The sequence below is a fragment of the Perca fluviatilis genome, chromosome 6 (genome assembly GCF_010015445.1).
Source record: "Perca fluviatilis chromosome 6, GENO_Pfluv_1.0, whole genome shotgun sequence".
Lineage (NCBI taxonomy): Eukaryota > Metazoa > Chordata > Actinopteri > Perciformes > Percidae > Perca > Perca fluviatilis.
This window is the reverse complement of record NC_053117.1, coordinates 33,303,091-33,330,625: the sequence shown is the minus strand read 5'-3', so window position 1 is coordinate 33,330,625 and position 27,535 is coordinate 33,303,091. Positions and strand designations below refer to the sequence as shown.

Genomic DNA, 27,535 nt, shown 5'->3' with positions numbered 1-27,535 from the left:
ACATATTCAATTATAGTAATTGGAACACGATGGCTATGAGTGATTAAGTGGCGTTGATGTACCATATTTTCTTGACATGCTGTCAAAATAGACACATTTCCTACCATTATAAGGCTTAGGTGCAGCACCCAAGCCGTTTTGGGCACCAAATAAATGTAAAATCAACGTGACCATCAAAACTAACTAAATGACTTTTCTCACATTTAAAGTGTAGCTGGTCCCCAGTGGACTTTTTTATCAAGTTTTTTCCTCAAGCTTTTCACGTGTTATTTATTTATTATCTGCTCTAGCTTTTCCAACGTTTTAGACACAGATATGGTAAGATAATTGTGGTCTGAAAGGATGTGAAATTGCATATTCTTTATTAAAATAATAACATGTTCTTGAGCGTGTACCCCCTAAACCCCCAGCCAAATTCGTGCACCTACATTTTCCACAAACCTAGGGAAAACACTGTTTATTGAAAGAGGGTTTGAATCGGCTGCTCGTCGTGCAGTTTTCAACAATAGTTCTCAAGCGGCCGGGATGTTGTGAAACTTCTGCTTAATTAGCGAGGCTTTAAAAACCAGTGGCCTACCCCGGTCGAGGACAAACATCCCACTCGTGGCACCATCCTGCCGAAGAAATGCCGGGATCACATCACAGCGGTAACGGCCGGGGTGTGTTTTAGCAAAGTGTCCCGTTTGGCCTCAGTGACCTTTACTTCCCATGTTTTTCCTGGTGGCATTCGCTCTCAGACTTTATTCCCTCCCTAGTTGGGGGTAGAACCATTTCCTGTATTAGCCCCCTTTCTCCCAAACAACATGTGTTCCTCTCTGGTTTGGTTAGCTTAGCGCTGAGGAGCTGCTGTCTCACATCAGCTCATAATGGCATTTTGAAAGTCCCCTGTGGACAGCTCTGGCCCCTCTCCATCTCCCCTCGCTCCCGGGTGTCAGGTTGCTGACTTATCAGACAGACGGGCGGGTGAGTCATTGTCCCACACCTCCCAGACTCTAATACAATTTGACCAACATATTCTTTTGGTGGATTGTTCCCCTAAACTGGTCTGTTATTGAAGGAAAATCCCTGTATTTTGTTTCTATTTGAACTTGTCTTTTGGCCTTTATTTCTATTAGTTATGATAACCTTTTAAGCACGATTTCAAACATAGAGTCAGTTATACAACAATGATACTATTTTCTAAAAAAAAACATTTAGATGCATTTGAGTCAATGTATCTATTAGTTCAAGGGTTGGATTGCATTCAAAGCAGCAACCAGGGTTATCAGCCATTACATTGCAGATGTACTTGCAGGATGGCATAGGCCTACCTGCTCTAATCATTGTCATATGCAGTTTTTTTATTTATTTTACCTATACTAGCAACAGGAGGCAAGTCGAAACAAGGCAGATAAAACAGATAGTGAGTCAATAGTTTTGTTTACACTCATGTGGAAGCCAAAGTAAAGAGGATAGAGGAAGAATGAAAGCAGAAGCAGACAGCATTCCAGTGTCCTGCAAGATTTGGGGAGACTAGTGGTATTTCTCATGTTAACTGATGAGAAAAGCCTTTGCTGCAAAGACTGGATCTGCATCCTTATCGATGCAACAGAGACGTCACACAGTATAGTCTAACCGAGGCACTAGAGGATTTATTTTATTGTTGTCGTAAGGACAGGATTAAGGCTTGTGTCTCCGGCCCTAATGAGTGTCATTGTTGCAGAGTCGAAAACGTCTCCGAAATCTCCGCAGTGCAGCCCATGCCCAAGTGTTATCATCACCAATGGGAGTAAGAGCAAAAACTGTGAAAAGGAAATTGCTGAATTTTCCTGATATATTTGAACATGTTGTTGAATCTCCACGTAGTGAAGTTCTTCACTTAATTGTGTAATTATTGTTTTTTAGCCATGCGAGCGGTGTGGCTCTAGAGATAAAAAAATAAAATGTCAGTATGTCCACCACATTGAGACTGAAATATCTCCCTTGGATGTATTGCCATGAAGTTTTGTACAGACATTCATTGTTGCCACAGAATAAATCCTAATGACTTTGGAGATCCCGTGGCTTTTCATCTAGCGCCGCCATGAGGTCCAAATTTGTGATTTTGAGTCAAATGTAGCATGCAATCAAGCTAAACTAAAAAAGAAACAGAAAACATTATAACTGCTTAACATTGGCATGTTAGCATTCAATTTAAAGCACCGTACAGCCTCACAGAGCCGTGTTTGCTAGGGTCTACACCCATGCTTAGTCTTTTTAAATGAGTATTTTTTGTGCAAAGGCAGTAATATATCTATGCATTTCACAGCTATTAAATAGGTCATTAAAGAGCTGCTATTCTGCAAATAGGCTTTAGTGGAGTCCCTGAATGTCCGGAGACCCACTGAGATAACGGAAACTTTTTTTTTGGCAAAGAAATGAAATCAAACAATATTTTTCTCCTTGTGCAAACATGGTAACGTTGTGTCTTTTTGAAAAGACAGATGAGTGAGGACATTTTGGTTAGGTTTAGGATTAAAGGTAAAATGAGTGAACAGTGAGAGTTGCAGTCTGAGGGTCCTGACATAAATGATGAACAAAATGATGTGTTTGTGTGTGTTTGGATGGATATTCATGTTGTCCGTTACAATGTGTAAGATGCTTTACCTTTCCCTGTGCGATGATGTAGAAGGTGCTGCCCTCCTCTCCCTCCCGGATGATGTGCTCTCCCTTGTCATAGTATTCCTAATGGGATGGAGGTGGGGAGAGAGAGAGGGGGTGAGGAGGGGGAGGAAAAGAGTCAGAGCTGAAGCATTACATTGATTTAACAATTGACCCATCTGGTCGAATTCCTGGTAGCCGGTCCCCTGCGGGATGAGAGCTGGAGTTCAGTCGTCAATGATGCTCATGTCATTCAGAGCTTCTCAACACGCTGATCAGGAGGGGATTTTTGGGGGGCTCATGGGATTGATGAAACATGAAGTAATGGTAGACATGTTGATTATGATGCTTTTAATGTCTGTCATGAGGGCCTTTCATGGTCATGGTCGTTGGATTTGACAGTGGTTAATATTTGTGTTTGACCTCATGGTCTATGTTTATATTAATTCTATAATAAAGTGTGCATTAAAACTGGGCTGTGACGTCCTTTATCACTTGACACGTGTTCCACCCTACATTCAGCATCGTTTAACTATGAATTGATTCAGTACTAGTAATGTAAGGGATAATGCACAACCCTGACCAGCTGTACATTTCACACTACAGCCAACACACAAATTGCAATATGTCATCCGATTAAAATATAATTTTGCCTTTAAAGCGCCCATATTATACTCATTTTCAGGTTCATAATTGTATTTTAAGGTTGTACCAGAATAGGTTTACATGGTTTAATTTTCAAAAAACACCATATTTTTGTTGTACTGCACAGCTCTCTCTCACTGCTGTAGATCCTCTTTTCACCTGGTTTCTGTTTTAGCTACAGAGTGAGACCTCTTTTCTTCTTCTTCTTCTGTACTATCTTTGATTGCACTCGCACATGCTCAGTAGCTCAGATGTAGATCATGTCAGCTAGCTAGCTCCATAGAAGTAAAAGACAGGCTGTTTCTCCAACTTCAGTCAGTTACAAGGCAGGATCAGCTGGGAGACTTCTTCTAAACCAGGGCACACATGGAAGTAGTTATTTTGGTAGATTATGGTGAACTTGTGTGTATTGTAGCAGTGCTTTGCTATTGAGAACGAGGTACCATGCTAGTGTTAGCATTAGCGTTAGCATGCTAACGCTAACGCTACGAGCTAACGGTTGCAGTTAGCCAGCTCATTTCGGATTGTGACATCACAGTCCGAGCCGATTTTGAACAGCTCACCAGGAGACTGAAGGCAGGACACATTCAGAAACCGTATCTCACTCAAAACAGCATGGATGGATTTTTTTCAAAGTTTGTATGTGTGTGGAAGCACCAGAGACACAAAAGAACACCCCAAATACAAATTTTTTTCATAATATGGGCACTGTAATATCTTCTCTTACAGTTGTTGTTATCAGAAGGTTTCTGTACAGTAGTCTTCCTGCTGCTTGCATTGTCGGGCAAGATGTAGTCTGGATAAACACCAAACAACAAATAGCAGAAAAGGTTTAAGATTGCAGGGATTTTCAAATTCAGAACACTTTGAAATCAGGTTGCCTTGTGCACGTAAAGAAAGTCTGTGCAAGCCCCTGCCAGCGATGGAGTACTCAAGGCCTGGACTAGGACTGAAGTCGCTTTTCCCTGGACTCGCGCACTGATGAATTGGAGTCATACTTTTCAAGCATTCATGAAATAGGACTCGGGAAGTTGGATGTTTCTGACTACTTTTATGTGTAATTTACAGCAGTTCAGTAATTGGCAGCGATAGAGTACTAGAGTCCAGGACTCGTGACTTGACTCGGACTGAGACTTAGGTAATGGTGACTCGACTAAGACTCTTCTTTGGTGACTTGGACTTGGACTCGAACTCTGGGGACTCGAGACTTGACTCGGACTCGACAGTTGGTGACTTGACTACAACACTGGCCCCTGCAGCGCAGAACCTGGTCAGACAACAAAACTACTTGGTTAGGTATAGTTACTTACTAAGTATGTGGCGTAAGTTAACATACGTACAAAAGTAAGTTAAAATAAGTCAACGTTGAATTTTGCTTTGGTGATCTTTGTACTATGTACTTTGTACTAGATGTTTAGATTTGTTTAGACACAAATACATATTAATAAATGACATGTTGATGTTTGAAAGTCTCTAGGTTTTGATATAAATGCAAATATAAATGTAATTTTTTTTAAATATATAGATTTTTTAATATTGCACCTGTCAATACAGAACGAAATATTCTGTAGCCTATTTTGCCGTCAATACTGCCGACGTTGTCTTTGCTGTAATCAAATCAGTATATATTTATGTTTAACATGGTATTTCATTTTATCAATGGGAAACATACATGTGTCCAGACAAGGCTAGCAGCAGCAGCGCCGCGTCAGACACGTTTCTGGTGTGTAAAGACAGAAAAATCCACGCAGCTGACACGCAACAGAAACGCCACGCACACACCACGCAGGCAGTGTGTAACCAGCCTTAGAGGCAGCCATGAAAGCCCTGGCTAACGATTACGTGGGTTATATATGTATTTAATAGTATGGACAGTGAACGAGAACAACCAGTCAGAGGTGTCCGGTTATAAGAAATGAATGCCAGCCAATACGACTGAAGAAGTACCAGTGGCCATTGTATAAAATGAGGTATCCTGAAATATCATGTCGCGTCATGAAATGATGAACAAAGTAGAAGTGAAGACCATTGCATTGCAAAGTTGTAACCAAGTCTCATATTTTATATATCAGGTCACCTTTCAGGAGTGTATTATTATCCGTATATCACAGACAAAAAGAAAATTTGTGTTCAAATCATCATCCATTTTTATTGTAGTTACTTTCACCAGTAAGAGTTAAATGTTTATGTAGTCTGAATCATCAGTATTGTTGCTAGGGCTACTTACAATTATATACCCTTCACAATGATTCAAAATGGTATTTAGAGTCTTGATTTGATTATAACTGACATCTGTCAGCCAATCAGACACAAGTAGTTTCTGTGGCCATGGTATAAGTTCACAGACTTGGTAAGAAGGCACACTCCGACACACTCCAGTTGGTGCAGATCACATTCGACTGAGGAAGTTTGTTTTTAACGTTTAGTTCAGTTTAACGAGCATCATAAAACTGAATGACACTTTGAAATATTCTTGAATTAAACACTGACGCACAGTGTGTTCCCTTATTCAGACACAGATTCCTCCACTTCATGCTGTCTGTCATACCAAACCTAACACACCATCCCCAACACTGAACCCAGCCTGCTGAATCAGCAAGCTGCCAGATCGCCTTCCATTTTAAAGCTTCTAGATGAAGAAGGGGAAGTGCAAAAGAATGAAGGTGACCAGGATGAAATGTTCTCTGGGACTGATGCCAAATTCCTGCAGCTGAGACAACGGCTGTGATCCATTTGACTATAGAGGACGTTGGCGAAAAGTGAACAAAACAAATCAGAGCAACCACGCGTAAACATTCCCTGGTGTTTACTGTCAAAACTCTTGACACAAGTGGCATTTTCCTTGAGCGTCCGAGCTTTGTTTACGTCAGGTTTACGCTTCAGGAGAGCCTAGTTTAACACCCGTCCGTGACAGCGGAGACAACATGCCATGGTTTTGTTTATAAAAACGGTCTGGATGATACAGCAGCTACAGGGGAGCGACACCATTTGAAATAGTTTCTCAGGTTTGTTATACCAGGCTGCCAGGCTTGAATCCTGAACTTGAGCCAAACATTTACGTTTTCAGGAAAGAAAAAGAGCATTTTCACAAAAAAGCTTAAAAGCACGTCTCTTCATAAAATGCTTCAAGTACCCTGACGCCCAACAATCACATACATCCCCTTCTGTCTTATCTTTACCATCAACTTTGCTCTGATTTGGTTTTGCTCATGTCAGTGTTAGAGAAAGCCACATTTGCTCAGCTGTGTGTGCGTTAGGTTTAACTGCAGTCGTTCTATTTTTTGGGGCGACTGTCAATCGACCAGTCACAGCACATACTCAACTGCACTTCTCTCTCTGCTTCCAGCGACAGAAAGACTAAAACCAGAGGAGGGACTGAGCCTATTTTTAAGACCACCACGGTCTTCAGCAGCCCCCAGGTGGGCTGGTTGTCCTGTGCAGCTCCTTGAATACATCTTGCTGCCTTCAAGGAGCTGTTGAATTATCTGTCATGACACAAGCACACATGAATGTTTTAAAAAGGGGACAGTGACAGTTGTTACTTTCAGTTCGCAGAGTGATATTAATGGACAAAGGTCCATGTAGTGTCAAAACATGGTCCACATTTGTGTACACATTTTTCTAAAAATTTTAAAGATGTCACAAACCAGCAAGCTTAGATTGCTACTATATTATTTTCCGCATCCTAAATTAGCTGTTAGCTTGTCTGAGCTTCCAAGTTTAGACCACCATTGCTTGGCTGCAGCTCGCTGGGTAAGCTTGTTAGTTTCTGTGATGACATTACAAGTTATTTCATGCCAGGATCATGAGTGAATGTAAAGACTTAAAGAGAAATCTTTTTTTTTTCATTTCTATTTTATGTTTCTGCTTTCAACAGAGCTCCTTCTTTTGCCATTATAGCTGTCCAGTTCAAATTCCAATCAGATCAAACTGGAGACCTGACAGAGAATCCTAAAAAACAAGGTACCCCCTTTCTCTCTCACACACACACACACACACACACACACACACCACACACACACACGCACACACAGACACACAAATTCCATTCCCCCACTCACTCTTTGACAAGAAGCTTCAATATTATCTGGCGGATTCTCAACGAACATCTGCACCACTATTAGGTTACAGCCTCCCCCCACCCCCCACCAGAGAGGCAACAGAATCAGCTCCATCAGAAATGACTGAATAAGGAAATTCTCCCGCAGTGGAGAGTAGTGGGACGACCAACGATTGCAGGGAACGTCCTTGAAGTTTTCATTGTGAAAAGACGCTTAGAAAGGCTGTTTTTGACCCGAAGCTGACAAGCTCCGCTCCGCTTTCTCTTTCACCGTTGAAATACAATGCTTATGCAGGAGAACAGGCGTGAGCCGTTCTCCTGCATGTTTTAACATATGAACTTACGCACACATTCACTTGTATGTTCTCACACCAAAAGCCTGTCACTAGCACATCATTAAGAAATCACTCGTCCCCCATTTGAATAAACACTTTCTGGGGCCTTGGTCAAATAATTATGGTAACAATATACAGCGCCCTGCGATGACAGGAATAATATCGACTCTGTTCATCAACAAGGTAATTTGTGAGGTCTTGCCGACTGGAGGTAGAAAGAATATGCTGACACGCAGTAATGGTATATGGCCAAATGGTAATGATATTTTGACAGCAGCTATCTGCAACGCTGGGGCTCCCATGAGCCGCCAGAGAGGGTTGTGCAATACTGAGGCAATACAATGAAAAGTCGCTCCAGTAGAAATATAGGTAGTTTGACAGAATAACTTACCACCTCGAGGCAGTCCACTATTTTGCTTAGCTTGTCTTCTGGCAGATTAGCCAAGAGTGAAACACTGACAGAAAAGACAAAACACAGATGATGAACATTAATTTTTGCATATACATTATATAATACAAATTACTTGTGATGCCAGGGACCTTTCATGTAGAACTTTACTGTGTCACAGTAATCAAGTAATACACCAGGAAAATAACATAACACTGTTTGTAAAGTTTCTATGATAGTAGGCCTACACATACACTTTTTTTGCAGAAAGGCCGGCAGTAGGCCACGTCCCCAGCACTGAACAGCAGACGGCTGGATTAAAACAGAATGCTAGTGAAGGAAGTTGAACATCTAGCACCTAAAGATTAATATATTCTTCTCAGGAGGTGGTGAAGACCATCCAAACAAGAACTAAAGAGTAGAGTAAATATTGGAAACTACAATCCCATATTGCTCTGTGCCTGCTAAATGTGTAAATATCTAACTGATTGCTAATAAATTAACCAAAACAACTCTTTCGGTCCTCCAGTGGTCCAAACGTACTTCAGCTTTTTGCAATGGTAAGAAAACCTAGTTTATCCATGGGACAACAATTTCATTAATTTAAATGCAGGGGCGGAGCCAGATGCGAAACCTAGGGGGGTCCAGGGGCATGCTCATCGTGGAGATTTTTTTTCTTTCATTTACAGCAGCTATTTGCACAGATTTTCAAGCCATTTGATAACGAAATGCCTTAAAATCAGTACATCATTTGGGAAAAAATTATAGTTGCCAAGGAAAAAAATCATCCTCTAGAGCCTTCATCCTATTTGTACCTAATTGTTCTTCAACTGTTTAATTGTCCAATAACTGTCCAATAAAGTGTCTGAAAGTGTCTGAAAGACAGTAAAGTCAGCCTAAAAGATTCGGGGCTTTTGAGAAAAAACAATCGGTGCTGGAGCCCCAGAAACCACGCCCTAGGTCAGGAATCAGGAATTTGACCTTTACTATTTAACTAGCCTGTATATTATCATTAGATAGAATTGTACAGTGATGAACTGAGAAAGACCCTGTTTACACTTGGTTTTTGGTGTGTCCTGGGTGATTGGATCACAAGTGGACTGCGCTAAATAGAGGTGTAAACGACCACCAAGACGCATTGTGATCTGATCACTCTGAACACATGCCAAGGTGGTCTGGGACACATCGGGATTTCGCTAATAAGTCCTGATGCAAGGACGTAACAGGAAAATACGTCATCGATGAAGGAAGTGGTGTTTGATTGGTGACAGCGTGCCAATGCTTGAATAAATGGAGAGGAGCACTGATGTTTGTGATTGGAGTGCAAGTGTATAATAGTTCTTGAAACATTTTAGTTTTCTTAGTTAGACCCTGTGAAACAAATCTGGTGCCATGACGTAGGAAGTAACGAAATCTGAACACAAGATTCACAAGGGGTCAGCACCTTGGAGACGCATGATAGACACAGAGTGTGAATGGCGATGTGTCTCGGCTGTCCACCTGTGTTTGGATCACCAAAACACATTTTGTATGTTCAAAAGTTATTTTAGTCGTGCAACAGAAAACTCAGATTGGAAAGATAGTCTAGCTAGCTGTCTGGATTTACCCTGCAGAGATCTAAGGAGCAGTTAACCATAGTCCTCGTAAATCGACTGGAGTTTAGAATTCCAACACAAAGAAAGTGTAAGGTAACTGACATCCGGCCGAAAAGAAGGACATACGGCGGATTTTCCAGTGGCAACGGAGCAATCCCGTAAGTGGAAGATTGTGGATGTAAATTATTTTGTACCCTAACCATCAGGTAGTTAGATGTAGATGTTAGCTACATATTTCTACCATGTTCTCTAAAAGATACATGTTCGAAATTGGCTAGCAGGAGTCCATTAAAATCCTATATAGTACATCAAATCAAAGAAAAACAGGTGGTGCTAGCTCATTGGCTACAGCTTGGGGCTAACCTTCGGAGGAAGTTGCGGTGCTGTTCATGTCGCGTCTCAGCCGTCCTCCTCATGATGTTCTGAAACACCTCCCGGTCCAAAGCCCACACCCTCACTTTGTTCACCACTGTAAAAGCAACATCGCATCCATCAGAAAGTGGGACATGTTCCAGGTTCTGACCTCTTAACGAAAAACTAGTTAACCTATGCCCCTGATTAGTGAATACTAAAGGAGCCACAGCTGCTTTCAATAGCACAGTGTTTAGGAAAACATGTAGACTGATAACCATGATGGAATGGTGAGTATCAACCAAAATCTTAACATTTTCCCTCCCTAATCTTTCTCCTCCTTTTTTTCTAGTTTAATTAAATTCTTCTATCACCACAAAGAAATAACAAATTGTTTTATTTTGTAAGATGGAAAAAGGAGGCGAGAAAACCCCTGTAATCTGTCCTCTATCTTGGTGGTGAGTCCCATCAGATCTACAGAAAGTCTGCGACAAGCTTCTGTTGCTACAAGGAGGAAGAAGCTGTGAGAGTTTGACATGAACCAGTAGCAAAGAAAGAGTTCCCCTTCATCCACTTCATCTGTTATCATGTAAAACCTACTCAGAGAGACTTGTCAAACTGTCACGGTCTTTCCAGTTCACCCTGAATATTGAGGTCAACTCAGTGTCCCTCCCCCAAGGGCCACATGTCAATTACTTGGTTAAATATACAAACCCTGACAAAGAGCACTCACATAGTACATGGTATGCACTTTCCAAATGCCACGGAGTTGAAAACCAATCAGAATGCAAAGCTGTAGATATCATGTAAACCTTTGTTAACACAGCCAATGCAAAAGCTTATTTACTTATCTGATTCTTCTGCTCTCACTATCTATTAAGAAGTCACTACAACTCAGATGAAGGTCAGAAAAGTGTCTGGTTACATTAAAGAGTCAGGCTGGGAAACAAATTTTCAACGATCAGCGTGGCTGGTAACAAAAAGGTGGCTACCATCTTGTGCCCTCAGTTAAAATTCTGCACATGGTAGCTGTTGTTCCATCAACTCACTTGAAACGTCTGTATGTAAACATACAACACACCTATAAACATCTACACAACAACAAATGGGCATTTTGTTCCTCTCCGTCATTACATTATTATTATTTGTTATTTTCTCTTTTTTTGCTCAGTTTTCTCTAAAGAATGAGCCACTAGTGCAGCAACTAGGACCAGAACCCCTCAATGGCTTAATGGGACATTAGACCTTTGTTACATGATGTTTGATCATGTCTGCCACAACCCAGATTCGCTCCCTGCAGCCGTAAGTCTGTCCATCACCAACCATCATGGACACACTGAACGACTGCTCATCTGAAGAGTCGTTTCAGCCTGATGCATACAAATATTTCCTGTATGTGTAAAAAAAAGCTTTACCTCGCACTGATGCTGTCCGTGTGCAGTTGTACAGAATGGCTAATTCTCCAAATGTGGTCCACACCGTTATCGATGTGAGCAGTTTGTTATGTTGAAACACATCCAGCTTCCCATCTGTAAATATGAAACAAGGACAATCAATAGTGTTTTTAAACCCACATTTAGGACACAGGAGTTTTTAAACCCACATTTAGGACACAGGAGACCGGCACGTGCTACAAGCAGAACCTAATGGCATTTTAATGTCATTCAATTCACATCACAAAATTCTTATTTCATTATTTTACCAGCTGTCAGATGTGGATAGAGCGTGAAAGAATACCTGCAAACAAGCAGGTGTATGGTATCTGTTACAGAGACTCAGGAGAAAAAGTACATACAGACCTGCAGGTTGCATTTCCTGCATTTCCTTTTACAATTTATAGAGCCTCTTTACAATATTAATCCTGGGATGCATCACAAATAATAATAATAGAAATTCCTCTTGGAAAATGTCCACTATTGGCTTAAAAAAAAGAATCGCAAACTAAATTGTTATATCCTTTATATAGGACAAAAAATACCCCTGTCCCTTCTTCCTCTCCTCCTTTTGTTTTCCTGTCCAGGGTGAGAAATCACTGTAACACCAGACAGCAGAACAAATACAAGGACATTTTGTCTGTGAATGGCTAATTTCACCATCAACCACACTGGCAGATAACCAATCATTGTTAGAGGCCATGTGGTCATATACAACACTTAGTTGCCTAGTTACTTTGAAAGAGTTGCCAGCGAAGTTTGGAACATACAGTACCAGTTGCAGTAGATGAAAATGTTAGCAGTAAGTTCACTACATCAACTACAGAACAGCCAACCAAACATTAAAGGGACAGTTAACCCCAAAATCTACTTAACTGTAGTCAATCTAGATTGTTTTGGAGTGAGCTGCCCAGTGCTGGAGATATCAGCCATAGAGATGTCTGCCTTTTCTCTCCAATATAATGGAACTATATGGCACTCGGCTTGTGGTGCTCAAAGCGCCAAAAAAATACAGCAATTTCTCTTTCCAAAAATCATGACCCTGTTACTCAAGATGATCCACAGACCTGGTTGTGAGTAGCTTCTTGTAGGAGCTATTTTCAGTCCCTCCAGAAAAACGCGACTATGCGATCGGATAATTCAATGCATAATCAGCCAAAGTCCGCATATTCATGCGGGGGCCGCATTTTTTCAAATATGCCACACTTTCTCCGCATAAATTGCCGATTTCCGCCAAAAATATGCGGTGCTTGCATGATTTCATAATCCCCGCATTTTCGTTGCAAAAAAGTCACATATATCTTAGCAGAAAGTTGAAAAAAGTTTGCGTTTACTTCACACAAGAGCAGCCATTTTCCCCTGTTGCCATGGGAACGTTATGAAGTGATGTAATTACGCGACGTGAACATCATCTAAAAGCAGGTGTTGGAGGTTGAATTTGACATGTACTTTGAGTTTCTTAAGTTGGTATCCAATAAGAAACCTATCTTAATATCTGATGTCTACTCAAATTTCTTTGCTTAAGTGCTCCTGCTGTCTATATTATTAACGATTTTTGAAAGTCTGGCTCTTTTGTATCTTTTATTTCCCTCTGTTTAGACTATTACTTTTATTTTTACTTTAATATTATATTATTTGTATATATTTTTGTATCTTATTTGTTTACTTATTGCAATGACTGAATATCTGTAAACTATTTTTGGAAATTAAGTTTAAAAAAGCAGGGTGTTGGGGGAATCACTTTTTCATCAAACTGCAGTTTTTGCAAGTTCCCGCAATTTTTGCAAGTTCCCGCATTTTTTGCAAGTTCCCGCAATTTTTGCAAGTTCCCGCAATTTCATCGCATAAAATTGCATAAATATCCCGCATATTCCATAGCATTTTTTAAGAAAACGTTCCGCATAATCAACGATTTTTGCCCGCAGCAATCACAAAAAACTGTGAGTTTTTCTGGAAGGACTGTATTTTCTTTCTACCGAGTTACACCTGCAAACTGTAGTGCAGAAGGCAGCATACTGTATTGCTATCTTGTGGAGATTAGTTTATAGCTAACTGATACTGCTAGCTCACCTGAGCTAGCTAACGTTACAGCTCTGCCGAGCAAGGAGGCCGCCATTCATGACATCTGCACGGTGAAATATTTGTTTGTTTTTTTTATTTTGTGGTGACGTCCCTTTTAAATAATGTTATCAAAGTAAATAATCAAGTAAGTAAATATGGATAAAAAATCATGTAAATATATTTTTAGAAAGTCCCATATACTTCATTCACACAGTGTGCCTGAGTGACTGAATGAATACATTAGTGTCCAAAATTAACTTTTTTTCTCTCCTGCTAAGAGCTGATAAACCAAAGGAATTCATACACCTGCCAAGAATACTTTTCACTGGCCAAAATAATTATCTGTATTTTTCAAAGAATAACATTAGGCTGCTTAACCTTTCAAACTGGCACAAAGGTTTGCAAAAGTTTAGATGCCATAAATCTGTGAGGAGCAGTGGAGCTGCTGTTTCACTTTGATTTGATTGGCTTGTGGTCAGAGAGGCTGTGCAGTAGCAAGTAAGTAAGACCAAAATAGTCATAAAACCATCTGAAAAAGCTTCTTTTTTTCAGCCAGATTGAGACTTTCTTTCTGTTAATTTCATACCCTCTAACCCTGCAGTCAGCACTATTTAAACATAATAATTGGTCACTTAAAATGTAGTCAATGTAAGATAATACACAGATTGGGAAGGATACACATGGAGAAAGACATGAATAATAAATTCTCAGGTTGATTGACAATTTTCTCTATTTTCTTCAATGGATTGTTCAGAACAAAAGGCTTGATTTTGAGAATACATGCATGGCATTAACAGCAGATGTATGCTCCAAAAGATGTTAATAAAAATCACATGTGGGTGTTTAAAAAGAAAAAAAACGCAACAAAAAACTTCTCACTGGGAGGAGGCTCTCAAGGGGAAATCTACGCTCAGTTTCTGCACTTGTGTTAAATGTGTTTGAAAACTATATTTTCTTTGTGATCACTGTGTGAAAAAAAGCCAGATATCATTAAAAGTTAAGTGACTGTAAAACTGTAAAATATACCCAGAGCCTTAGGGCACTCATTATTTCCCAGGATGTTGTACATGACGTGAAGTTGAATGTGAGGTGGATCAGCATAGTGGACAGGACAAGTTCATTTATTTCCAGACCAAAGAGAAGATGATGGACTGGACCTACCTGCCAACACAAACAGATGGTTCCCAGGCTCTCCCTGCTTGATGACGTACTCTCCCTGCTGGTAGGTGCGCTCATACATACACTCCACCATGTCTTTGACCTGCTGCAGCTCAAGCCTCTTCAGGTACTGGTTCTTGTTCAGGGAGTCTGTCAGCAGCTTCTTTACACTGTCACAGACAACAACAGAGGAAGAGTTAGAATTGTGAAAATCCTCTACTGTGAAAATAAGTTTTTGAATGTTGCTGGGGGTGTTAGCTAAAATAGGAGTCTCTTAGTGTGTCTCAATTCGGATAGTTCCGTGAGTGTCGTCTCAAATCGCACACGGCCATTATGCGCTGACCACAAATGACTCTTCTTCTACTTCTTTTTAAAGGCAAATTGCAGCTGGGCGGAGCATTGCCGCCACCTATTGTAGTCCATCCGGCTTGTTTTCTCATTAAATGACTCCCACACCAAAGGCATGTGTTATATCCACTGATACTTATCGGGAAATAAATCACATGTATTTATTACACTTGTATAGTTTGTGTTTCGCCGTTTCAATAACTAGCAAAGATGGCGAGTATGAGATGTTCCACACTCAATGCACACTCATTTTGACCGCTTTGAGTGCAGCTTCTTCTCAGTGCACTGCAGTTGGCCACACTTCATTACATTACATTACATGTCATTTAGCTGACGCTTTTATTCAAAGCATCTTACAATTGCTATATATATATATATATATATATATATATATATATGTGTGTATATATATATATATATATATATATATATATATATATATGTGTGTGTCAGAGGTCGCACGCCTCTGGAGCAACTAGGGGTTAAGTGTGTTACATCCACTGCGCCATCACCACCCCTATCAGTGTTAATGCTCTATGTCCTCAAAATAGGAAGTATAAATAGCCTACAGAAGTGCGTGATTTGAGACACAGCCTCTGTCTGTCTGTCCTTTTGATTTTCTTTTAGACAACCGTTTATCCGACTGACTTCACACTTGGCGGGTGAATTGCTGAGGACCCAAGAAAGTGCAGTGTTGAGTGCGAGCCCTTGAGGTCTATGGAAAATATTTATTAGTAGTCTGTTTTGTACACACTGTATAGTGTATTGAGAGGGGACCCCTATTAACTGTTACACCGCCAAACGGCATGCTGGGTAAAGCTTGCTCTCTGTCGCTCACTTCAGTACATTCAAGAACATGTGAAGAAAGAGAGGCTGGAGATGTTACATTGTAGCAAACTGAAACATTTTAATTATCAGGGATGTGACTTATGGAATGAATGCTTCTGTTCACGGAAATAGCCTGGTCCAAAATAGCTAGCTGTTCATAAAATGACGCGTATACTCTAGCATTGCTGGTTGGACGCAGCTATGTCATGGCGGGTGTATTGCTCGAAGTGTCGAGTGTGAAGTTGCAAGCAGCAATACCGGAGGCCAAACACTAGTTAATATAAAGGACAGGGGTGACCTTTTCACATATCTTTGCTTTAGAATTGTTTTCATCAGTGAGGAGAGAGAGAGAGAGAGAGAGAGAGAGTGAGAGAGAGAGAGAAAGAGAGAGAGAGAAAGAGAGAGAGAGAGCGAGAAAGAAAGAGAGAGACGAGCAGAGAGAAACAGAAGTAAGACATAAAGTTCTTTGGGCAGTTTAAAACTCAGAACATTGCACATTTAATTAAAGGTGCAGTACATAAGCCTTATAAAACTAACTTTCTGTCATATTTGCTGAAACTGACCCTATGTTCCAGTAGAACTACATGAAGCAAGTAATAAAAACAAAACAAAAATCCGGCTCCTCTGGCACCACCTACAGCCTGTAGTGTGATTTGCAAAAACCCACCGCTCCCTGTTCAGATGCACCAATCAGGGCCAGGGGGGTATCTTAGGCTACGTTCACACCGCAAGTCTTAATGCCTAATTCCGATTTTTTGCTCAGATCCGATTTTTTATTTGGCTGTTCACATTACCTTTTAAAATGTGGCCTATATCAGATTTCAGTGTGAACTGTTTGCGGTGTTGAAATGACCCGCATGCGCAAAAGAACAATAACAATGGCATCAGAAGCAGCACGCTGTTACACTAAAGTTAGGGAGGTTGTGAAGGAAGTCAGCATTTTCACTTTTATTTCAAAACGTTTGTGTAATGGCAGCCATAACATTAATGAGCAGGTGCTGAGGAGGAGAAGAATGAAGACAATGAGAGACAAATTGGCTGTTTTGGTGTTTTGTGGGGTTATGGCTGCAAATTCACTACAGAGGTCTGTGTGACCGTACCACCAATTTGCACGTCAGGACCGCTACGGGCCACCACCAAAGTTTCCTCTGGCTTCGCCCTCGCACGCGCTCACACTCCACCTCCCCAACGGTGCGGGCGGGACGGGCCGGTGGTCCGCCCGACCCTGAGTGCCCGGGATCCCACCTCAGCCGGCGCGCGCCGGCCCTCACTTTCATTGCGCCACGGGGCGACCCTCTGACTCCTTGGTCCGTGTTTCAAGACGGGTCGGGTGAGTTGCTGACATCGCCTTTTTACGTGAGCCGATCCCCGCCCTGGCGACGCGACGCGGTTGGGGCACACGGAGGACAGTCCGCCCAGGTTGACAGCTGCATCGGGAGCAGAGGGCCCCGCCCCTCCCCGCGGGGAGAGAGGGCGTAGCGAGGGTTATTGAGGTAAAAGTCGCATCAAATCCGCCTTGGTTGTTCACACTGCGGCCGGATTGAAAAAAATCAGATCTGGGTCGAATTCAGGACCACATATGGAAGTGGCCTGAATCTGATTTGAAAAAATCAGATCTGGGCTAGATTTGAGTGTTCACACTACCTCTGAAGAAGCCTGACCTGGTCACTTGACCCCAAAAAAATCGGATTTGGGCCACTTTTGCCTGCAGTCTGAACGTAGCCTAACTGCGTGTCAACCACTGCTCATGCACACACATTCATTCTCCCTTGTGGGGGGAGGGGTTTAGGAGACCGTTTTGGGCTTTAGCGGAAAGGGGGGAGGGAGGGAGAAGTTGTCGATGTTCATAATTTTTTGGTCCTGGATCTTCACAATCCTCCCTAGCACCTTTAAGTAGTGTAAGTGCAGTTTAAAGGTACTGGAGCTTTTATTTTTACTCAACTACATTTTACTACAGATCAAGTTACTTGTTACTAATTAAGATTAAGATTTTGCATTCAATATAAGAGAAACTATAGACTGATATTAACTGACTTTCTTTCATTCCTTTCTTCCTTCTTCCTTCTAGAGCCAAAAACAGCTAGTCGATTATTCAAATAGTTGATTGACAGAAATGAATCAGGAACAATTTTCTTAATCAATAATGTTTTTGTTTTTTAAAGTTCCAGCTTTTGTCCTGAGCTCTTGGATATTTGCCATCATCATCATTTTTCACTATTTTCATAGACCAAATGCTGAATCAATTAATCAAGAAAATAATCAACCAATTAATCGCTAATGAAAATAATTAGGGTGAGGCTATTTGCACCCCTGGTACAATTAGCAGTGTATGCTATTCGTACCCTGGTGCAATTAGAAACGAATGCTATTCGTACCCCGCCGGTGTACACAGCAATATGTTCTATTAATACCCCGTCTGGTACAAATATCAATGTATGCTATTTGCACCCCTGTGCATTTACAGTACCTTGGCATATATTTACACACAGTTATCCATACTACTCATGTATTACACCTTTTTAGAATATTATCGCCTTCACATTCTTACCCTAACCATAACCAATCCCACTCCTCTTGCCTAAACCTAACCAACCCAACCAGAGGAGGCATATTCATGAGTCTTCCCCTACCACCCTGCAAAAAAGATTTTGCGTTCGCGGGCCCTGATTTGCGCAATTGCATGCAAATTACCTAATCCAAAATGAAAAAAACAAGATTGCCTCATTGGGGAATCAAACTCCCAACCCAAAGATCAGTGTTCTAAGCACTCACCTAGCAGTTCTTACAGTGTTGTACAACTGTTTACCACTTGGTGTCTTCAAGCCTCGGTTGCTAGGTAAACATACTGTATATAAAAAATAGGTACTATGGTACTTACTATTAAACTAACGGTTGTATGCTTTCACTGAAGACAGAAAGCGCAACTGTAGTATCCATTTTCCACTAGAAATTCAATTGTTATAAACTTTAGAGACAAAACTTTCCTAATATGCCAGTTTCTGCGGTCATGGAAGATGAACGTCCGCCATGATTTCGGTGCACGCGAGCAACGTTTTTTTGTTGTTACGTCACAGGGTGTGAATAGCTCAGCTGTGTGGCCGAGGCTATTCGTACCTGGGGTGCAAATAGACACTCCGAAATAATTATTAGTTGCAACCCTCCTTTGCTTTCTTTCTTTATGTCCTTCCTTCTGTTCTCACATCATTCCTACTTTCCCTTTTGTCTTTTCGTTGGTTTGTATGTCTTTCTTCCTTCCTTTTTTCAATCTGTTCTTTCAGTCTTTCTCTTTTTTCCTTCTTTCCATTTCCATTTCCCTTCCTTTACTTTCTTTCAATCTTCCGTCTTCCTTCTATCCTCCGTGTCCGTCTTTCTTCATGTCCTACAGCAAAACAGCCCTTTTCACTATTTAACTTGGTACTTTTGATACCGGAGTATGTTTTTTTCTTATATAACTTGTTTATGTTTATGGAGGTTAAACTTTAAAAGCAGGAATGGATTATGTTTCCACTGATACTTCTTTCTTTTAGGTAAAGGATACTTCAAACTCCCACATCTGACTGCAGCTATGTGGTGCGTTCCTGAGCCCAATGAGCCACCAGGACACCCACATCCACATTCACACTAGGTTTTTAGTCTGCGTGATAAATATTTTGTCTCCTGTGAAAAGATGACTATGTGCGGCCTCTGGGCTCCTTCCGACAATGAATCACGTAAAACAGTGAAAACATAAAATCATCATGAGCTGTCAGAGTTCAGCGTTATGCATTTTAACAGCTGCAGCAAGAGGCCGCGGGAAGAAGACATCACTTCCTTTGGGGAGTTGTAAACCGAAAAGGTTAAGAGCCACGGTTGAGCGCAAACTATAGATCATGAGACCCGCTCGCTGCTCAGAGAGGTGAGCGGTGCAGGAGGTGGGTGGTCTGTTTATCCACCTTATCGTGTGTAATAAATTATCACTTTGGGCTTCATAAAACCAGAGCAGATGACATCCAGTCCTTTATTTTCCAACCCACATCCTCTCCTCCCACCTCGCTATGTACTTACTCTGCCAGAGTCTGCAACGTGTAACATTGTCATTCACTGAAGATGAGTATTTTGTTTCAAAGGGCCAGTCTGCGTGAGGGTACTAGACTGCCTCATTAGGCAGCGGCTACAGGCCCGATTGTTCTCATTGTTCTTCTTATCTAAATATTTATTTTTATATATGCGCGCATGTCGTGTGAGTGCGAGAGAGAGAAGGAGAGAGAGCGCACCTGTGAAGCTCGACAAAAAACAAAATGCGTGTGAATGTGCGATAGTACTTCAAAAGTAACTCAAAGTTGTAGTGAAGTGCAGTTTTTAGTAAATGTACTACATTCCACCACTGTTGACATGAACACATTCAACAGTTTTTCTAACTTTAGTCAATTCATGTTAAATGATAGCTGTGTTTCTACTCAATGCCAATACTAATTACTAACAACTACTAATATTTCAACATGCAATCTGGATGTAGCGTTATTTTTTTGGTGCATTTGTTTTCGGGGATCGTGTGCTTTTCTTTTTGCATCGTTTCTGTATTTGCAGCGTGTTTGTGTATTTGGTTGTGTTGTGTGTGTTTGCAGTGCGTTTGATAAATGCTGCGCATGTGTTGTCAAATTAATGTCAAATTAATGACCCCCCCCCCCAGAACCCCCTACAGAGGTCTGGGCTAAGCCCCCCAATGTCCTCAAATCCTAGAAACGCCACTACTCATTTGCATTAGTTTCGGGTTATATAATACATGCTGGGCTTAGTGGCAACACATGTTTTAAACATGAGGATCAGGTTGAGAGAGGGAGACTCGGCATGCTCACATTTATTCACTGCAGAGAGCCATATTCATGTTGTACAATATGAAGAACACTGACAAAAGGCAATTTGACTTTCATGATGGAAAATCCAACAAGGCTTGTTCTAATTTCTTGTCTCACTGAACTAGGTGTGTGCATAGGAAATAATTTGAGTGACAGGATGTCACGCATTTGAAATCTTTCTGTTGGATTTGATCCTGGATGGATCTCTACACGTAATGCCACTTTCCCGCTGTATGTTTTTTTTTTTTTGGTTTTCCATCAGCAAAGGTTGTGGATAGTAGGCTTCCTGATACCTGGTGATGTTTTGGGTACCACCTGGGTCGAGGTTCCAAGCGGGCTGAGCCGATCCTAAAAGTTGGAGTTAAACATTGCAGACCACTGATTGGTCAGCGAGAACCGTCACTAGTGCGCCACGGGACATCATGCGCAATTTTATGGGGGGGTTGTCTGTGACTTATTTCAGAGTGACAGACAAACCGGTAAGGTGGGAGAGAGATGGGGGATGACACACAGCAAAGGGCCGCAGGTCGGATTCAAACCCGGGCCGCTGCAAAGGCCCCAGCCCACACGGGGCGCACGCTCCCACTGGGTGAGCCAGAGGTCGCCCATAAACCCGCAATTTTTAAATAGCCAAGCTACCGTAAGTGTACCGATCCCAAAAAAAGTGAGTCGAGTAAAGCAGAGCCGAACCATACAGTGGAAACACGGCAATAGTAATACACCTCTAGACTCTTAGACTTTCTTTGCCAGGTTGTGTTCAAATGGCAAATGAGCTCAGCTCTCAGCACTCACTGGGTTTGCACTCATTTGAGCTGCAAAAGAACAAAAGCTGCTGGATGCCAAATTAGATGAGAGAGTGGTAGAGGAGACGTGGGCAGCATGTGTTGACTGGAGTGTTGAAGGTCGATTAAAAAAGCCATGATGTTGCCGTGTTTGTGTCCTCCTGCCTGGATTCTGCACAGACTTGTATTGGCTATTGCCAAACCATTAAGTAGATTTTGTTCAAGATTTCCAAACCTTGTCAGCGACAGCTGCATCTGAACTAAATTTGGTCTCACGTAAAGCTATGTGGACACACATCTTACATAATCTTTAGTTTTGTTTCCAGGCTGAGAATGTAAAAATGAGAGGGTGTTATGTGTTGTAGGCAAGTTTGTCATTTTCAGCCGTTCACATCAAATTGACTTGACTTGTAAAAACAGTCGAAGAGGGGTTATCAGAGTGAAGAAGGTTCTTGGATTGAAACCTCATCTTCAACACCAAACTGGAAGTCCAGTTGTCTTTACTCCGAGATATTCAGACCACGTTAGCTTTCTAGCTCTGTAATATTGCCTGATGCTGAGCTTAATCTGTTACATGTGCATGTGTGTAAAAACAGAACAAAATGGGCAGAAAACATTAGAGCAGTGATCTTCAACAGGGGGTTCGCGATCCCTGTGGGGTCCTCAGAGTCACTGCAGGGGGGCCGCCAATTAATTTTACAATTAAAATGTCTGAAAATGTACATTAACATATATCCAACATATTTGTAAAAAACAACAACCTCAACAACATTGATGATACGCTAACTCCGGATTTCCACTGAATGCAGAACGTCTGCGGACCGCCTCCGCCGTCCGTCAATACCCACTAGGTCAGGATTTGTTGCGGCACGGCTGCGGCCATGACTGACAGCTGTAGTTACGAGGACCCACAAGATCTCGCGAATTCACGTAGAATAGAACCACAAAACCAACAACAGTTAGTGTCCATCCAGAGGAGTAGAGGGGAAACAGCTCTGTGCTGTGTTTTCAAGGTGTAGTGCAGGGACATATGATCCACCGTGAGCACGGTGTATTTTATTTTGAAAATTAACCAGATGTTTCTGTGCTCAACTTCCTGTTGCGCACTATCTGCCGTGTGCTGAATTGCGGGGGAGCTCTCCGGCAAAAATATAAACTCTGCGTATCTGCTCCGGAGGGCTGCGGACCGCCAGAGCTGGGATGCAGTTGGAACGCAGCTGTTCCGCAGTCAGTGGAAATACACACACTGACTTTAATGGAAACTTAATGACTCCGCTGCCGTTCCGGAGCGGATCCACAGCCGTTACGTAGCCGGTGGAAAGTGGGGGTTACTGGCCTGTAGGGTAGCCACTATGGTAGGCATCCACAGATACAGTTAAGCTAATGGATTCACTGTGCCTTCCGTGTGTATGTTTGACATTAAAACATGATGATATATGAGTATGTAAATAGTATCTTACTATTATAGGGCACCATAAAAAGGTATGTGTAAAGGCTTTACACGTTATTGTAGGCCCGGTTTATTATGCTACTCAATTTTATACAATATATATGTAGAAGGGGTCCCTGCTTGTCTCTTTTTCACCTTAGGTGTCCTTGGCCCAAAAAATGTTGAAGACCCCTGGTTTAGAGGAATACTTCCTGGCTGAGGGTTAGACTCATGATGTTTTTTTGTTGTTCTCTCTTAAGTGTGTCTGATTCAGCCTGATTGAGGGAAAATCAATAAAGAGGGGGCAGGAACATTGTCTCTCTCTCTCTCTCTCTCTCTCTCTCTCTCTCTCTCTCTCTCTCTCTCTCCACCTTCTGGCCTCAGCAGCAGCAGTGTGTGACTGTGACTGCCGTGATTTAGATTTTGCCTTTGTGTTTGTTTGTTTTTTTTTATGATGGGTCCGGTAGTCCTTTCGTGGTTTGATTTCTGTTAGGTTTAGTTTTTTAATGTTGGTTTAGGTTAGAGAGGAAAGCCCAGATCCTACGACCCATTCGTTCTTCCCGCCCATCAGCCTTCAGGTAGCGGCCTTTGTTTGTTGTTGATTTGTTTGGAGGTCATTTATAATGTTTTCCAATAAACTGAACGTTATTTTTCTGCTACTCCTTGACCCATGATTATGTTGGACCTCTTTCATAAAGAGCCTTTCTTGGCGTTGTAACAGACACAAAGAAACTAACCAATCGAAGGCAGCGGTAGACCAGCAACTCCTGTGTTCTGGAAAGTAAAATGAGTCTGGTGGCAAGCGTTGCCAACTTGGCGACTTTCGGACCCCCTTAGCAACTTTTTTTCACAAAAGCGACTAGCGACAAATCTGGCAACTTTCTGTAGAAAAGACAGCGACCACTCTGTAAAAAAGTCGCCAGTATTGTCCAGCGAGCACTCAAGATATTTCTCTCCTGTGGCCGCCAAAACAGAGCCGCTGAGCTGGCCTGGTCCTGGGCAAGCCAGCCTTCTTTGAGAATCCTTTATTGATCTGTTTCCCTCCCTTTGTAGAATTTCTATTTTTACTTCAAGGATAGGCTACCTAAGTAATAATTATAAGGTCAAATAAATTCCTGTATTGAATTTGTGATTATTTGGCTAAAGCTTTCTTTCTTTATGCTCCACATATCTGGAACAAACTCCCAGAAAACTGCAGGTCTGCTTCAACTCTTCAAGCACTTTGAATTGCCCTGTTGCTGAAATGTGCTATATAAATAAAGCTGCCTTGCCTTGCCTTGCCTTGCCTTGCCTTGCCTTGCCTTGCCTTGCCTTGTCTTTCTATCTACCTTGCCGACACAACCACCAAGCTTTATGCAAATTATTGCGTAATGATGTCACAAATCTCGCTACTTTTAGCGACTTTTGGAGCTGGTGCTAGCGACTTCATTGGAAAAGAGCTGGCAACACTGCTGGTGGCTTTGAAGAGAGCGTAGATGTATACAACAGCTTCAGTTCCCTGTTGGAAAGGGCTGCCTGACGTCAAAGGTAAAGCAGGGAAAATATTCTAAATATAGCGTTGACTTAAACATATTAATTTTTTAGGTGGATAAAAATACATTTAGCTGCTGCCCCCGTCTACAGCAGTACATTGCATAGCTTCTGTGTCAGTACTCCTGTCTCCCTCTCCAAACTGGGGGGCCTGCCGACTGCTATCTACTGTAGGTAACACACTGATTATGGATAAGTACCTCAAACATCCCAACTATCCCTTTAATATTTAACATCTTAGTTCTTCAGAGGCAGAATGCTCTGATGGTTTCACATATTTGCTTTTTCAGATACTACATTATTGAGCTTCATTTGTCAAAATAATCCTAAATGTCCTTTTTTGAGGCTCGAGGCCTTACCATCCCCATGAGGCAGCATTTTGAGATCAACTTACTTCCTTAATTTGATAAACTTCCTGTCGGGGTGGGTCATACTGCAATACAGACGGTTAGTACAAATCAATCAATCAACAGCTGGGAAAAAAAGGAAATTGTTTTTTATGAGACGGGTGGAGCTCCTATTTTTATGAAAATAAGTCTTGATTTATGCCTGTTTATACCTGCTGGTACAGAGATAATCACTGTCATAAATGACGGAAAAAATATATATGTGCATTTGTGCCATTAATTATAAATAGGGTTATAATATGTCATGGAACATTCTTACTACATGGCCAAAAGTATGCGGAAACCCAAACATTGCACCATTTCTTTAAAGTCCTGGCTTTGTGCAGTGGGGGCATCGTTATGTTGGACCAAACACAAACTGTTGTCACAAAGTTGGAAGCACAATAATGTCCCCAATATTACTGTATAAGCTACTGTGGCATTAACATTTCCCTTTATTGGAACTAGGGGCCAAACCATAGAGAAAGCGGTTGTCCACATACTTTTGGCCATATAGTGCATGTCACATTTTTGAGCCAGTAAATTATTTAAATGGAAACCTCGAGAAGAAATAGATTCTGGACATAACGTTGATTATATCAAAAAAGAAAATTTCGTCAGTTCTGGCTTAAAGTCACTGACCAGCAGCTGAAAAATCTTGGAACACTGAACATTCCTTCCACATCACCACACTCATCTGTGCTTCTTGCCCACCTCCTGTCTACCACCCACTGCTGCTGCTGTTTCCATTTTTAACACTCCTCCGCCAAGCCGAGATGGACTGGCCCTGGGGGCATCGTGAACCTTTACCTGCCATCTGTCTGGCCTCATTTCCCTTCCTCCTTTTTGTGCTTTGAACCTTCCTGAACACAAACATCCCACCTTGCATCCTTTGGTACCCGGGCCTTCTCGAAAGAGAACTTTGGCAGGCTGCTGGAGTCGTAGGTCCTGGATGTGGGTTCGGCCGACACCCCGGCTTTGGCCCCTTTCCTTCTGTTGAGGGTTTCCTTGATGCGAACGCTGAGGTTGGGGCTGCCCCTGCTGGCAACTCTGATGGAAGGGGGCCGTGACGCCAGACCTGCCGAGGCCCCGCTCTGGTTCTTCATCACGTCCTGCAGCTTGTTGAGCTGGATGCACTTGTTCTGCAGCTCCTCGCTCAGCTCGGCCAGAGCTCGCGTCTGTTTGGCCAGCTGCTCCTGGAGAGCCTTGATCTGGAGCTCTTTGGCACAGAGCTCCTCATCCCTCCTCTTGCCCTCTCGCTCCAGCTCATCCACCCGGACCCTCAGGGAGTCCAGGGGCGAGTTTCTGAACCCCTGATCTTTGTGGGGTCGGCTGTCGGACGCGGCAGCAGAGCCGTCGGCGTGTTTGTAACGCTTTGATTTCATCGAACCATTCCCCATCTTGTCACCTGCAGAGAGGAAAGGGATTTTTATTTTTATTTTTTTTTAAGTCAATATTTGCTGAAATTCATCAATGGGAAGTAAGCTTTTCCAACAGTACTGTGATTTTTAGCACAAAATGGTCAGTTTGAGGAAGCCGGGAGTGAGGTTTAGAAACTAAAGAGCGGATGCTGTGAGGAGAGAAAACCGGACAAAGCCAGAAAGAGGGAGGAGAGCAAATCAGTATATAATGGTCAATGAGTGTCTCCGCCATTTATTATTCAGGAGGCAGGAAGTATTGCATTACATGAACAGTCACTTCCTATCTCCTCAGACACTAGCAGTGCGGGAGATGCTACTCAGAAAGCTTATGAAAAATAATCAAAATAAGAAGAACAACCTTTACAATATAACTGCATCCTAAAGTGATCTTTATAGCATGTTTCTGTCTGCATAGTAAGAGTGTATCTAGGATAACAATGTCCGAGAACAATCCTGTTTTTGTTGCGTGGAACTGTCTCCCACTCTCACACACACACACACCACACACACACACACACACACACACACACACACACACACACACACACACACACATAGACTTCATTCATGACATTCCTGCTCGCATACAGTGAGTGGATGTCAGATCAGTTCTCAGAAACTATTCCGACAGTCAACATTAAAGACATCATTTATCAACTTATATAGAAAGATTAACCTCTAAAATCCCGTTTATTTTTTATTTTCCTTTAAGTTTTAAAGCTTCAACTTTTTGACTGCAACATAAAAGATTTACAGTGCAATTTACTGGCGTTTCATTTGATAAGAATACCGGTAAAGGTCATGTTAAAACGAATTCGGTTTAGTTTACTCAAATATCTCCTAAGATGAGTGTGCACCTGCAACTTGCGATGCCTCGTCATTCCTCTCCTGAGATGAGAGTAATAGAAGAGTCGCTTTTTAGTTCAGAGGAGATCTCGGCTCTTACCTGATTTAGTTCGCAGTCTTCAAACGAGCCGGGGAGACGATTTAAAATTTAAAAAATGATGTGTTCGCACATTCGAGCATCCGTATAGAGAAACGGTCCATCTACAACACTGGTCGCATCCTCTCCTCCCTCTTATCTCCCCCCCTCCTCCCCTCTCTCTCTCGCTCGCGCTCTCTTTACTCATCGGCTGTGAACGTTCGCGCGTGCGCGGTCACCGTCATGATTGGCAGCCTCGGGTCAGGTGTGAGCGACGTAGACCCCGTTTTAAGTAAGTTATTAAGGTAACTTCAACCTTAAAGCGTTGTATGTGTAATAATGATGCAATATGTGTTATTTTGGGCTAAGTCACTGGTCCAGATACACCTTTTAACATCTTGGCAATCAG

The 27,535-nt window shown here is 42.0% G+C and overlaps 1 protein-coding gene across 1 annotated transcript in view; it reads right to left on the bottom strand.

The window, feature by feature from the left end:
• The window catches only part of prkg2 (protein kinase cGMP-dependent 2), a 40,677-nt gene extending 13,390 nt beyond the window's left edge, over positions 1 to 27,287 (bottom strand). The window contains exons 1-7 of the mRNA XM_039803542.1: positions 27,151 to 27,287; positions 25,666 to 26,191; positions 14,649 to 14,815; positions 11,409 to 11,522; positions 10,006 to 10,111; positions 8,051 to 8,114; positions 2,626 to 2,703 (exon numbers count right to left, since the gene is read on the bottom strand). Of these exons, the coding sequence (XP_039659476.1) occupies positions 2,626 to 2,703; positions 8,051 to 8,114; positions 10,006 to 10,111; positions 11,409 to 11,522; positions 14,649 to 14,815; positions 25,666 to 26,183 (1,047 nt within the window). The 5' untranslated portion in view covers positions 26,184 to 26,191; positions 27,151 to 27,287. The remainder of the gene's footprint in view (positions 1 to 2,625; positions 2,704 to 8,050; positions 8,115 to 10,005; positions 10,112 to 11,408; positions 11,523 to 14,648; positions 14,816 to 25,665; positions 26,192 to 27,150) is intronic.
• Between the last annotated feature and the right edge of the window lie 248 nt (positions 27,288 to 27,535).